The sequence below is a fragment of the Bidens hawaiensis genome, unplaced genomic scaffold, assembly GCF_021521415.1.
Source record: "Bidens hawaiensis isolate Kalapana, Puna unplaced genomic scaffold, B.hawaiensis_p1.1 tig00008542_1, whole genome shotgun sequence".
NCBI classification, from domain to species: domain Eukaryota; kingdom Viridiplantae; phylum Streptophyta; class Magnoliopsida; order Asterales; family Asteraceae; genus Bidens; species Bidens hawaiensis.
In genome coordinates, this window is record NW_027491613.1 from 780,745 (window position 1) to 794,564 (window position 13,820).

Here is a 13,820-nt window from a genome sequence, read left to right on the forward strand (position 1 = left end):
AGTCCGCGCAAAAGGATATCAAGAGGTGTTTCAGGGTTCTAAAAAACGTTGGCATTATGTGAAAAACCCATGTCGTGCGTGTATGGTCGATGGAAAAATGAGCGATGCCATATATACGTGTATCATATTGCATAATATGATTTTAGAAGACACTGACAAAGCAATATGTCAACACTATATACCAAGAAAGGTTCCAGAACAGTTCCCCGAATAAACCGCAGAGCAACGAACACAAAACATTCTCGAGCTCACATCAAGTGAGATAAATAACCACCTAAAAGCGAATTTGGATCAACACGTGTGGGATAATCGTCTTGTTGAAGTAAAAGACGAGGAGTAGAACGAAGACGATGAGGAGAGCGAAGACGAAGATGAAGACGAGGACGAGGACGAGGACGAGGACGAAGACGAAGATAACGAATAGATTAATATTTTTATATGTATGTTTTGGTGTGTTTTTTATTTTGATTATAATTTATTTTTCTTTTATTTAGTTAATTTAATAAATTTTAATAACTTAAATGATTTTTGTTTGTTTAGTTTAATTACAAAAATAAAATAATAAAAAATGGTGACGTGGCACTTGAGGGGCTACAACACCTTGACACCCCAAAAACAAATTCCTACTATTTGCTGACTGGGCGCCACGTGTTGCAACTCGCCCAATTTGTAGCCCCTCCACTACACATAGCCTAAAATGCCTAACACGTCATTGACGATGTATATTACAAACATGTGTTAGACTTCCTAAAACATAGTCAAAGATGAGTTAGGTCTCCAACACATGGTTAATGACGTGTTGGCATCCAAACACATAGTCAAAGATGTGCTAGCCTCTTAATTATTTTTTTTAATATTATATTAATATAACTAGTTCAGCTTATATTAGGTTTTTCTTTTATAATTGTTAATATATAAAGTTTTATATTATTTCGAATATACCGATAAGACATACCTATTTTATCTACATGTTGACATACATTTTATTTAAAAACCGTGAATTTTATAATTTGACACTGCTCGGGTTTGAGTAAGTTTATGTTGACCGTAGATAAAACTAAGCAATTACCATCGATATATTTGAAATGATATAAAACTTTATATATTAAAAGTTATAATAAAAACAAATAGAAATTAGTTATAGTAATATAAATATAAGATTAAAAAGAAAACAAACAAAAGACAAACACATCTTACACCATGTGTTTGGATGCCAACACATCGTTGACCATATATTTGATGGCCTAACTCATGTTTGAGCATGTGTTAGGCGAGAATATTTTTAAAAAAAAGTTTTGCGAGAAAAATAAAATGTATGTTTCAAGTAGGTTATTTTAAGGATTTCCCTATTTTTATTACACTCCCAGAAACAAAAACTTTTCTTTACAACCACGTAAGTGTGAAATAACTCAATAAGAAAGACTAAAAAATGTTATCAACAATTGACTAATGATATTTTCAAAAGAAAGAAATTTCATGGCAACTGATGCTAATGGATCATCGAATATTGTGAAACTTTGGCTCACTGATTGTTAATGGAGGAAAGAAGAATGACAAGAATCAAGTTAATCTCTGCCTTCCGTTTTGTACTTTATTCATCAATAACTTGTACCTATGCTACAGACACCATATCTGCAAACCAAATTGTTAGATACAATGAAACCATTGTTTCTGCTCAAGAAACCTTCGAACTTGGTTTCTTTCGCCCCGGTAACTCCATGAACCATTATCTCGGAATTTGGTACAAGAAATTTTCCACCGGAACCGTTGTATGGGTAGCCAACAGGAACACACCGCTCAGCGATACCTCTGTCGAGCTGATTCTCACCCTACAGGGAGTTCTAATTATCCGGAATGCTACCATGGGCAACGTCCTATGGTCGACAGCTAACGCGTCAAAGCGTTAGTGAGGAATCCGACTGGTCAGCTTCTAGATACAGGAAACTTTATAATACACAACGAAGGTGAAGACATCAATCAAGAAAATCACATATGGCAAAGTTTCGATTTATTGACCGACACTTTACTTCCTGGAATGAAGCAGGGAAGAAATTTTGTTACCGGGATTGAAAGACACTACACGTCGTGGAAATCGAGCGATGATCCGGCTTCGGGTGAGTTTTCTACATCGATTGATACTCGAGGGTACCATCAGCCGATCCGAACAAAAGGCCAAAAAATAACTTATCGGGTAGGACCGTGGAACGGACTCAGGTTTAGCGGAGCTCCTCATTTGAGGCCAAACCCGATTTACAACTTCACCTTTGTTATTAGTCAGAGAGAAATTTACTACCAATATAGTCTTATAAATACTTCGGTTTTTACCAGGATGGTGTTGCAACCAAATGGTAATATAGAGCGCTTATTATGGATTGATAGCAAACAAGAATGGACCCTTTATTTGACCCCGGAAATAGATCGCTGTGATCAATACGCAGTGTGTGGGCCGTACACTAGCTGCAACATTAACAAGTCCCCAGTTTGTGAATGTTTAAAGGGATTTGAACCCACGTCTCCTGATCAGTGGAGGGTGGCAGATTGGTCACAAGGATGTCGACGTACTGTCGCTCTGGATTGTGAACCGGGGGAGGGGTTTAACAAGTACACAAATCTGAAGTTACCCGACATCCAAGAGTCATGGTATAACCTGACGATGACCCTTGGGGAGTGTGAGAAGATGTGTAGACGAAATTGTTCATGTACTGCTTACACAAATACGAATATCTCAGGTTCTGGGAGTGGTTGCTTGCTATGGTTCGGTGACCTAATTAATATCCGAAGGTTTGCTGAGTCAGGGGACATTCTTTATATACGAATGCCACCTTCAGAGCTAGGTAAATCAAAACAATAGTTTTGCTTTTATCCGTCTAAATGTCAAATGAACTTTATTTTTTGACACAGACTCGATAGAAAATAGTACAGGATCGGATGCAGGGAGAAGAGTGCGGGTTATTGTCCCTGTAGCATCTATGATTTTGGTCATACTAGTTTCAATATGCTTATTTTCACGTTTCTATAGGAATAAGCAACGGCAACAAGGTATTTAGTTAGAATACCAAGTCTTTCCCTACTTATTAGCCACATGTTACTAGTTCTTTTAATTAAACAAAACAAGCAAGGGGTGGAATACCACAAAGAGAAAGTGTACCTAATAAAAAAGATTTTTTTTTTTTTTTATGTTTATATCATAACACAGAGATCCATTTAGCAATATATGGTACAAGCGGCTTCCGCCGAAAAATTCTTTCTCCCAAAAATGCTATAAAAGCTCTTAAGTCCCGTATCGATAATCAACACACGAATTAAACGAATAACTCTCGTTTATATTAATCAGAAAATATCACTCTAAAAACTGATTACAAACCCTAAAACCTTAACTCGGTTTGACTCTTGATGAACTCTAACTCGGTTACACCAACCTCACCTCCTCTAATGTCTAACCATAACTCGGTTCATATAGACTAACCCTAACTTGTTAGCCAAGACATTACCAAATATAATAAAACCTAATTATTGGGTTGGGCCAAATAACAATTGACCTAACAATCACCCCGCAATTGTTGTATCCGAGTCACCCGACTCACCCCCTAATTTCCTACTCGAAATTGGCGGGTCTTCAACTTCACGTTTGTCATCGTTCTCTTGATTCTCCCGAGGCTTTTCATGATCTCTTGCAATGTTCTTTCGGCTCCACTTGGCTAGAAGACACACTTGCTTCGTTTGATCATTAGACGCCTTCCCTTGGGCTTGAATCACTTTCTTGACCACGCGTTTAGTTTCTTGAACACTCTTCTTTGGACTTTGAATTTTGGAACTTGGATCTTTTATTGGAATCTGACTCGTAACCTGCTTGTCTTCTTTCAGTCCAATTCTTTGAAGATCCCTACCTGCAAAATTCTTCATTCCAATGATAGCTCGTTTACCGGGACTTGTTATCTTGAGATTGATCTTGTACAATCGATTCTTTGTCCTTGTCACCTTTATCAAAAGCTTACCTATATCATCTTTCATGGTTAGCAAATCATGTTTCATGTGAATCTCGCATCCACCTTCCGTTGCTTGACCAAGACTTATGATATTGCACTGTAAGCTCGGGATGTAGTAGACATCGGTCAACAAACGTTGCCCCCCGTTTTTCCTTCAATTAAGACCAACCCTTTTCCCCAAATATCAATACAAGATTCATCTCCGAACTTCACCGTTCCCGTAACACATTCATCCAACTCATAAAAGTACGATTTATTACCCATCATGTGATTCGATGCTTCGTTGTCGAGATACCAAACATCTTTCTCCATCGGCTCGGTTTCGAAAGGCTTCGGAATCACCCCATCTTCATTCAGAAAAACCATTTTCTGATCTCCTTTAATCATAAATAAACTTGGATCAAAATCATCAATTTTGTTCAAATTAGATTCTTCCTTTTTCTTCATACGTTCCGGACACGAAGACGCAAAGTGACCGAACTCATCACAACGGAAACACTGAACCTGTGACATATCCTTTCTTCTCCATTGACGATCCTTTCTTTGACCCGTATACTTTGACCCACGATGTTGACCATCTCGGTTGTCACAACCATCTTTATCTTCATCATCTCGATCTTGACCTCCGGTTTCACGACCTTTTCCACGTCCCTATGAACTCGGCCAACCCTTACCTCGGCTACCAGACTGATCATTCGACTTCCATTTGTAATTACTTTTCGACCGATTGAAAAGTAACTGACCTTGTGAATTTGAAGCGCGTTCTCTCCCTCGTAGACATTCCTCAAACGCCTTAAGTCTTCCAACAGCATCTTCAAACCTCATACTATCAAGATCAACCGTTTGCTCGATTGAGGCTACCAAGTTGAAGTATTTGTCTGGAACCGCATCCAGTAACTTCTTCACTAAGACATCTTGCTCGAACACGTGACCAAGACCCGTTGCCTTTGAAACCATACCGGTTATTTTTCCCGCAAACTGATCAACAGTCTCGTCTTCCGCCATCTTGAGTTTCTCAAATTCACTTTTCAACGTCAGTATTCGAGCCTTTTGAACTCGTTCGGCCCCAACAAACTGTGCTTTCAAAGCCGCCCATATTTCTCGAGCATTCTTGTATTGAGAAACCTGAAGAAGAATATTACCTTCCATAACTTGGAACAAAAACGACCTTGCCGTTTTATTCTTCTTTGCATCAATAACGGCACCCTCATTCGGTTGAACAACTTCCCATAACTCTTGATCATCTAAGATCGCTTCCACCACAATCGACCATGTGATGTAATTAGTTCCATTCAACTTTGGAACCTTCAACGATATCCCCCCACTCGCTTTGGGTTGAATTATCGGATCTTCTTTGTCACCTGCCATTGACGGTGTTGAACCCCTTTGCTTCACTTCATTGAAACAAGTACGAACAAATCAGCCTGAACAACTTTTCAGAACCGAACCCACTTGCTCGTAAAATAAAATAACTCAAACCTTGGTTAAAACCTAACTCGTTTAACCCAATAAAATACGAACTTTGAATTAAACCGTCTTGTTTAACCCAAATAAAAAACAAGCAATAATGTTTAAACCAACTTGTTTAAACAACAAGAACTCAACCAATCAATATATATCAATCAATCAATCATACCCGGTAAAATCCCACCGACAGCAAAGCTATAAGTAGGGTCTGGGGAGGGTGGGATGTAGGCACACCGTACCTCTATCCAAAGGAATAAAGAGGTGGCTTCCAGAGAGACCCTCGGCTCTAAGTACATGTGTATGAAGCAAAATAAAGGAAATCAAAGTTTAACAGTTATATAAAAACTACTACTAATTATAATAATATTAATTATAATAATATTAATTATAATAATATTAATATTAATAATAAGATCACAGTTTAACAGCTATATAAAAGCTAATAATAATTATAATAATAATAATAATATATGTAAGGGAAATACCATTATGGTATGTGACCTAAATAAGTTAAGTCTAAGCCCTAAGGTATTCAATTCTCTCTAAAAATCCTTAACTTTAATTCTACTTCTCCACGAATTCCTATCCTCAACCATGTCCTTGGAGATGTTTAGGTCTATCAAATCATGCCTAATCCTCTCATCCCAAGTCAATTTCGGTCGTCCTCTACCCCTCCTCCCCTCTATAGTAATGTTTTCTACGGATCTAACAGGATTCGTCGTCTGTCTTCTCTTTACATGTCCAAACCATCTCAATCTCCACTCTCTTATCTTGTCTGCTATGTTCGCCACCCCTAATCTCTAGCGAAACACAACGTTTCTTATTCGGTCTAGCCTTGTGTGCCCACACATCCAACGTAGCATTCTCATTTCTGCTACCTCCATCTTCCGCACTTGTGCCTTCTTGATGGCCCAACAATCTGTTCCATATAGCATTGCAGGTCTAACTGCCACCCTATAGAATTTTCCCTTTAGTTTAGTCGGGAAACTCTTGTCGCACAATATACCTGTGGCTGCTTTCCATCTACACCATCCTACCTGAACTCGGTGGGTCACATCACTGTCTAATTCCCCATCGCTCTGTACAAATGATCCTAAATACTTGAACTTCGTTACCTGCGGGACCACCTGACCTTCAATTGTGATCTGTGCGTCTTCATTGTCGTTTATCCCACCAAAATCACAGTGGAGGTACTCCGTCTTAGATCGGCTAATCTTTAAACCTTTTGTCTCTAAGGTTGTTCGCCACTCCTCAAGCCTCATGTTTAGATCTTGTTTTTTCTCAGCAAGTAACACAATATCGTCTGCGAACATCATGCACCACGGGAGAGTCCCCTGAATCGACTTTGACAACTCATCCAAGACTACTACAAAAAGAAACGGGCTCAACGCTGACCCCTGGTGAAGACCTACCTCTACAGGAAAAAAATCAGTATTCTCCACTGACGCACGGACACTTGTGAAGACCTACCTCTACAACAAGAACTCAACCAAGAAAGAAAAACAAAGCCAATCTGTGACCTTTTTTTTTCCTACAAATCGATGAATTCCGTATAAAAATAAATAAAGCTGCTTGTTCTTTCTTTATTCATGAACTGTGTAAAACCCCTACACCACTCTTTTGACCTTTGTGAATTTTAGCAATCACAAATCAACAATAATAAGTTAATAACCAAGGTGACTGCTTGTTTTTGCCACAAATATTAATCGCAAAAATCAACACCTTGAAGAAACCAACTTATTCTCCACGTACACCGCTCACCGCACCAGACCACTATTCGGAAACCCAACTCGGTTCCGATTCACGCAGATTGATAGCTGCTCCTCAAGCCACCGTTCGCCACTAACCGATTATCGATTTCTTGAACTTGGCTCTAATACCAATTCAAGTCCCGTATCGATAATCAACACACGAATTAAACGAATAACTCTCGTTTATATTAATCAGAAAATATCACTCTAAAGATTACAAACCCTCAAACCCTAACTCGGTTTGACTACAACAACAAACAAACTAAAAATCAGTTTTTGTCAACAATTCGTGTTGCTTTTGAATAACATTTTGCTGTAGCCGGCTGTATCAAATATCAAATTTATTGATATTTGAAAGTCAATTTTGAAAAATTCAATTAATTATACATAGCCGCACGTACCGAGCCGCAGAGTAAAAGCAATTTTAGAGGCACATCATTAGTACCTAAACCAGATTATGATTAACGGTTTTACTCACATCGTTGTATGGGAAGTTCTTAAACATCGTCCCACATTTGCGGCTCCAGCTCAACATCGTGTGTAACATCTTTTCGGTCTCATTTTGCTATTTTCTATGATAGACTTATGTATTAGATAGCTCATTATTGTAATATGTTTATAGCTTGTTTTTAACTCTTTACTTGGTCGAGGCCATGCTATGTTGTAAAGCCCAGTTAGACCTAATTTATGGAAACCTTAAGGAGCATGGTTCTCCCTATATAAGGAGAACTATTCACATCCTCCGTAGATATGTTTTGCAAACTCTCTCTTTACTCATTTCTTCTTTCATTTTTGCTAAGGCATATCCGAGATCCGGGTGTTATTTATGATTTCCGCTCACTATTAGCACGGATTGATTCGATAAAAGCTGTGAGATGCATTTCGGAGACCTACAGCATATGACTCCTCATATCACCAATACCGTCCTGTTTTTCCCTTGATATATGGCGCATACATGAACTCATGGATTTGTTTTCGTTGGACTTACCAGGAGGTCATCCATCTTAATACTTCTCCAACTTGAGAATTCTTAATTTTGGAGTTTTCATATGCTCCATAGCCAACTAAGGCCAAAACGCGTTGTTGCTTTAAGAGGTAATACATTCCTTATGAACCAAAGATCTCTCCTATCAGCGAAACGATGTGGGATTTGTCCATGGTGTTACAATTAGTCTATGATAATATTCTCTGTATTGTGAATCTAGGGATTATCGTTCTCGTTGAGGTTTGTCGACCATCCGAAACATTTGGAGTGGCTCTGATATAATTTGTAGCATTTCCCCTCTTACCACCAATATTGTTCACTTTTCCCATGATGGATGACTCCTCCAAGAGCTCACAGACTTGTTATTAGTTACCCGGGTGGAGACTTCCTAGCAAGTCACCCATCTTGGTACTTCTCCCATCTAAGCACTCTTAACTATGGAGTTTTCATACGCTCTATTGCCAACTAGGCCCAAAACGAGTTGATGATCTAAGACGCATTACATATTTTATGGACCAAGGATCTCTCCGGTGCATGACTGATGTGAGATATGTTTAAGATGTTGCAACTAGTCCGTGTTAATTTTCTTTGTATCATTACATCATGACTTCGACATCAACGAGTCTGATGTAATTGATTAATACTATATGTTATGATTTTAGAATTTTAATTTATGTTTTGCGATTTTTTTTCTCAATGATGCAATTTTTTTTATAAATGAATTTTAGGTTTTAAAAATAACGTTATTTTAGTTTTATAGTTATTCTATATTATGTCTTTTTAATTTGTAAATAATATATATATATATATATATATATATATATATATATATATATATATATATATATATAATGGTTGGAACATAGTGAGACTCGTATACCTAAACTGATTCTATTTATTTAGTGAATCGCTTATGATTACTTTGATTCCTCACAGTGGCTATATGGCTCCAGAGTATGCTGGAGAGGGTACCTTTTCAGTAAAATCAGACGTATATAGCTTTGGCGTTATAGTGTTGGAAATTGTGTGTGGGGTGAAAAATAGGGGATTCTTTCACAAGGAACATTGCAACAACCTTATTGGACATGTAAGTTTGTGCCTCCTAATTTAAAAGTGAAACTTGTATGAAAGGGTTAATAGGCATTGCTTTCTTCTTAATTGTGGGTGTCGTTCTTTGTTTTCACGTATAAAAAGCTAGTTACAATGATTTGATTAAAACAAATTAAAAGAAATGATTATCTAACCTTTCAAAATGATGATAGGGCCGTTATTGGCATTTGGCTTTTCCATTGAGTGGCGGTTAATTTCCTAGATTACCAAATAAAATTAGTTATCCAAACAATATTTGTGTTCTTTTGTTCTTCACAGGCCTGGAGACTCCATACTGAAGATCGATCCTTGGAATTAGTCGCTAAGTGCCTAGGTGAATCAAACACTATGTCTCAGATTCTACAATTAATCCATGTTGCATTGTTGTGTGTTCAATGTGACCCAAAAGATAGACCCACTATGGCTTCGGCTATCTTCATGTTGGAGAGTGAGACTTTGTTGCATTCACCGAAAGAACCAGGATTTTATATTGGAACTCAGCAAGATAATGCATGCTTAAACTCATACGAAACAAGTTCTTACAATAAACTAAGCTTTTCGATGTTGAACGGTAGATAAATTCAAGGCTACATGCATTAAAAGAAATACCATTATATTATCAAGGAAACAACTTGGTGCGCTAAAGTGTATTGAATAAACACATACTTCTATACAAGACTTGCTTACTTTTCTATTTTTTATTTATTTAATAGTATTTTTTTGCTATTAAAAAAAAGGGCAATATAGTTACGGCCTCTCATATCTCCATTTTGTTTCTTGTCTAAGAGTAGTAATAAAATCAATGGCTTTTAAATAATAGAACTATTCTCTGTGTTTTTATTTATTTTAGAAGAGATTAGATCTCTATATATACAATAATGAAATAAAGGAATTGTATCCTAATACAAATAGGAAACGTATCCTAATTCAAATAATGATAAAAAAGATAAACTAGGATAAAGATATATATATTAAAACTTAAATTCCAACACTCCCCTCAAGTTGGAACGTGTAAATCAACAACGCCCAACTTGCCAAGTAGGAATTTCAGTTGAGGTGCACCTAATCCTTTGGTGAAGAGATCAGCTATTTGAAGCATGGAATCAATGTGATACGCACTAACTTCTTTACTTTCGACACGCTCACGAACGAAATAACAATCCATTTCGACATGCTTAGTTCTTTCGTGGAAAACAGGATTGTTAGCAATTTGAATAGCCGCCTGATTATCACAAAACAATGGTGTAGGTTTGTCCAATGGGACATCTAATTCCTTAAGTAGCCAACGCATCCACAATAATTCGCTAACTGTGGATGCCATGGAACGGTATTCCGCCTCGGTGGATGACCGCGAAACAACTGATTGTTTCTTTGTTTTCCACTAACTTCTTTACTTTCGACACGCTCACGAACGAAATAACAATCCATTTCGACATGCTTAGTTCTTTCGTGGAAAACAGGATTGTTAGCAATTTGAATAGCCGCCTGATTATCACAAAACAATGGTGTAGGTTTGTCCAATGGGACATCTAATTCCTTAAGTAGCCAACGCATCCACAATATTTCGCTAACTGTGGATGCCATGGAACGGTATTCCGCCTCGGTGGATGACCTCGAAACAACTGATTGTTTCTTTGTTTTCCATGAAATAGGTGCGCCTCCCATAATAAGCGCATATCCTGTTCGAGAACGCCTTGTGTACGGACAACCAAGCCAATCTGAATCACAATAAGCTGTAAGATCAAATCCTCCGTCTCGTGGTAAAAGAATCCCTTGCCCATGAGTGGCTTTAAGATAGCGAAGCACACGATGAACTGCATCCAAGTGATTTTGTCTAGGATCAGCAATAAACTGGCTTAAGATGTTAATAGCATATGTGATATCTAGTCTAGTGGCCTGTAGGTAGAGCATTCGACCCACCATTCTTCGATATTGATTGTTGTCAACCTTTGGTTCTGATTCACCTTTATCGAGTTTCGCATTCGGCTCCATAGGAAACGAGCTAGGACGACAACCTTGTAACCCACAATCGGTGAGTATATCAAGGGTATACTTTCTTTGGCTTAACACTAATCCTTTGGATGTACGAGCAACTTCTATTCCAAGAAAATACTTGAGGTCCCCTAAATCTTTGATGCTAAAAAGCTTGTCGGGGTATTTTTTTATCATTTTGATCTTATCGTTGTCGTTCCCAACCATAATAACATCATCAACGTATATTAATGCTGCCACAAAACTACTTCCCTGTTTATGAATGAAAAGAGAGTAATCTGCTTTGCATTGCTTAAAACCGAGTTCAAGAAGCGACATAGTAAACTTTTTGTACCAATTCCTTGAAGCTTGTTTAAGCCCGTAAAGAGACTTTCTTAACTTACACACCTTTGTCTCTCCTTCCTTAGAAAACCCTTGTGGTATTTTCATGTAAACGTCTTCATCTAAATCCCCATGAAGAAATGCATTGTTCACATCGAGTTGGTGAATTTGCCAATTTTTCTTTGTCGCCACGGCTAGAAGTGTTCTAACAGTGACCAATTTTGCCACAGGGGCGAAAGTGTCATGGTAATCGATTCCTTCTTGTTGTGTGAAGCCCTTTGCAACAAGACGAGCCTTGTAGCGCTCAACTTCCCCATTAGGCTTGTACTTTACCTTATAAACCCACTTTGAATCTATAGCACGTTTTCCTTCTGGTAGATTTTCAAGGGTCCACGTCCCATTTTGTTCAAGGGCTTGAATTTCTTTTTGCATGGCAGTCTTTCATCTTTCATCCTGCATTGCTTGGCTAAAGCTTTTCGGCTCATCATTTGATTCGATGGCCGCCAAGAAAACCTTATGAGAGGTAGAAAAATTATTGTAAGAAACAAAATTAGAGAGAGGGTATACCGTGGAGGAACTTTGATTGGTAACGGGACGATTGGGATCAACGGATGGGGGAAGCTTGACATGGAAGTCTCTGAGACGTGTTGATTGAATTCTTTGTCTCTTAATCCTTTCTTGTCCATTATAAACTGTTGGATTATACTCGTTTCATGGCCCAAGTTTTGTGATGAAACTAATTCATCGTGTGGGTCTTGGGCTGTGTTGGTAGTTTTCGAACTAGGCTCCATTAGTGGCTGATCTACTTCACATGATTCACTAAGTGGACCCTTATTTGTGTCAAGAAACTCATTAGGCTCATTCAATGAGCTTTGAGTTTTATTAAGCTCTAGTTCTTGGTTTTCTAAAACTTCCTCGTTTTCAACTAGCCCATGATCAATATTTTTCTCATTATTTATTGAAGAAAACTCTAATTCCAAGATGTCATCATGTTGGCAATCTGTAATAACATGCTTAAACGGAAAGTGATCTTCATGAAATTTTGTGTCTCTGGACACAATTATTTTTTTCTTTTCAAGGTCGTAGATTTTATACCCTTTCGTCCCCGGTGGATATCCTAAGAAGACTCCGGGTTTTCCTCTCATTTCAAATTTATCACCGCCAGTGTTTGTGTTCCTATAATATGCAAGGCAACCAAAAACCTTCATAAAATCATAGTCCGGTTTTCGGTTGTAAAGAAGTTTGAAAGGGGTTTTATTCCCAATTACCATTGAAGGTAACCTATTGATGATGTATGTGGCCGTCAAAACACACTCGCCCCAAAATCTTTTGGGAATGTTTGCTTCAAATCTTAGTGCTCGCGCCGTTTCTAGAAGGTGTCGGTGTTTTCGTTCAACAACACCGTTATGTTGAGGGGTGTGTGGGCAAGTGGTCTCGATCAAAATGCCATTTTCTTTGTAAAAGTTCAACATTTCATTAGATGTAAACTCTCCACCATTGTCGCATCTAATTCTTTTAATACCTTTGCCAAATTGTGTTTTTATCATCTTATGAAAATCTCTTAGGTGCCCACTAGCTTCATGTTTAAATTTTAAAAGAAACAGCCATACCACCCTACTATAATCATCAACGATTGTTAAAAAATATCGTGCCCCAGTAAAGGAGGGTGAACGATATCTACCCCAAATATCACAATGTAATAAATCAAAACATTCAACGGTTTTTGTAATACTATCTAGAAAAGTAGATCTTGTATGTTTGGCTTTAGAACAAGAATCACACATCTTATTAAAATTAACGTTTTTAAGAAAACTAATCTCATTGAGTTTCTCAGCGGAAGCATGACCCAACCTCTTATGCCAAGTGTTATTAGTGATCGCCATTGCCTTTCTTTCATCTTTAATCATTCCCATCCGATATAACCCCTTCTCGTGTCTACCCGCACCAATCAAGCTCCTCGTGTGTAGGTTCTGCATTACACAAAAATCAGGAAAAAATGAGACAACACAATTCAGATCGTTGGCCAATCGCCCAACGGATAAAAGATTACAATTAAAATCAGGAACAAATAGAATGTCCTTGACTTCAGAACCTCCTTTAAGTGTGCAATTACCCCTTCCTTTAACAGGAACTTTAGTGCCATTGGCTATTATAAGGGGGGCTTCAAAATTACTTTCGGTTTTGTTTTTAAGGAAGCTAGGGTCGTAGGTGATGTGCTCAGTGGCTCCT

General features: G+C 37.9%; 1 protein-coding gene across 1 annotated transcript; it reads left to right on the forward strand.

Annotated features, from left to right (window-relative positions):
- The first annotated feature begins 1,942 nt into the window (after positions 1-1,942).
- LOC143529426 (G-type lectin S-receptor-like serine/threonine-protein kinase At4g27290) lies at positions 1,943-3,234 on the forward strand. Its single transcript, XM_077025227.1, has 2 exons — positions 1,943-2,834; positions 2,902-3,234. The coding sequence occupies exons 1-2, from the start codon at positions 2,036-2,038 to the stop codon at positions 3,045-3,047; spliced, it is 945 nt and encodes a 314-aa protein (XP_076881342.1). The 5' UTR covers positions 1,943-2,035; the 3' UTR covers positions 3,048-3,234.
- The last annotated feature ends 10,586 nt before the right edge of the window (positions 3,235-13,820 follow it).

What these genes read in the sequence shown, in the direction of transcription:
- LOC143529426 (XM_077025227.1), top strand. Translation starts at nt 2,036, where the DNA reads ATGAAGCAGGGAAGAAATTTTGTTACCGGGATTGAAAGACACTACACG. An exon ending in AATGCCACCTTCAGAGCTAG is followed by an intron (nt 2,835 to 2,901) that starts GTAAATCAAAAC and finishes TTTTTGACACAG; the next exon opens with ACTCGATAGAAAATAGTACA.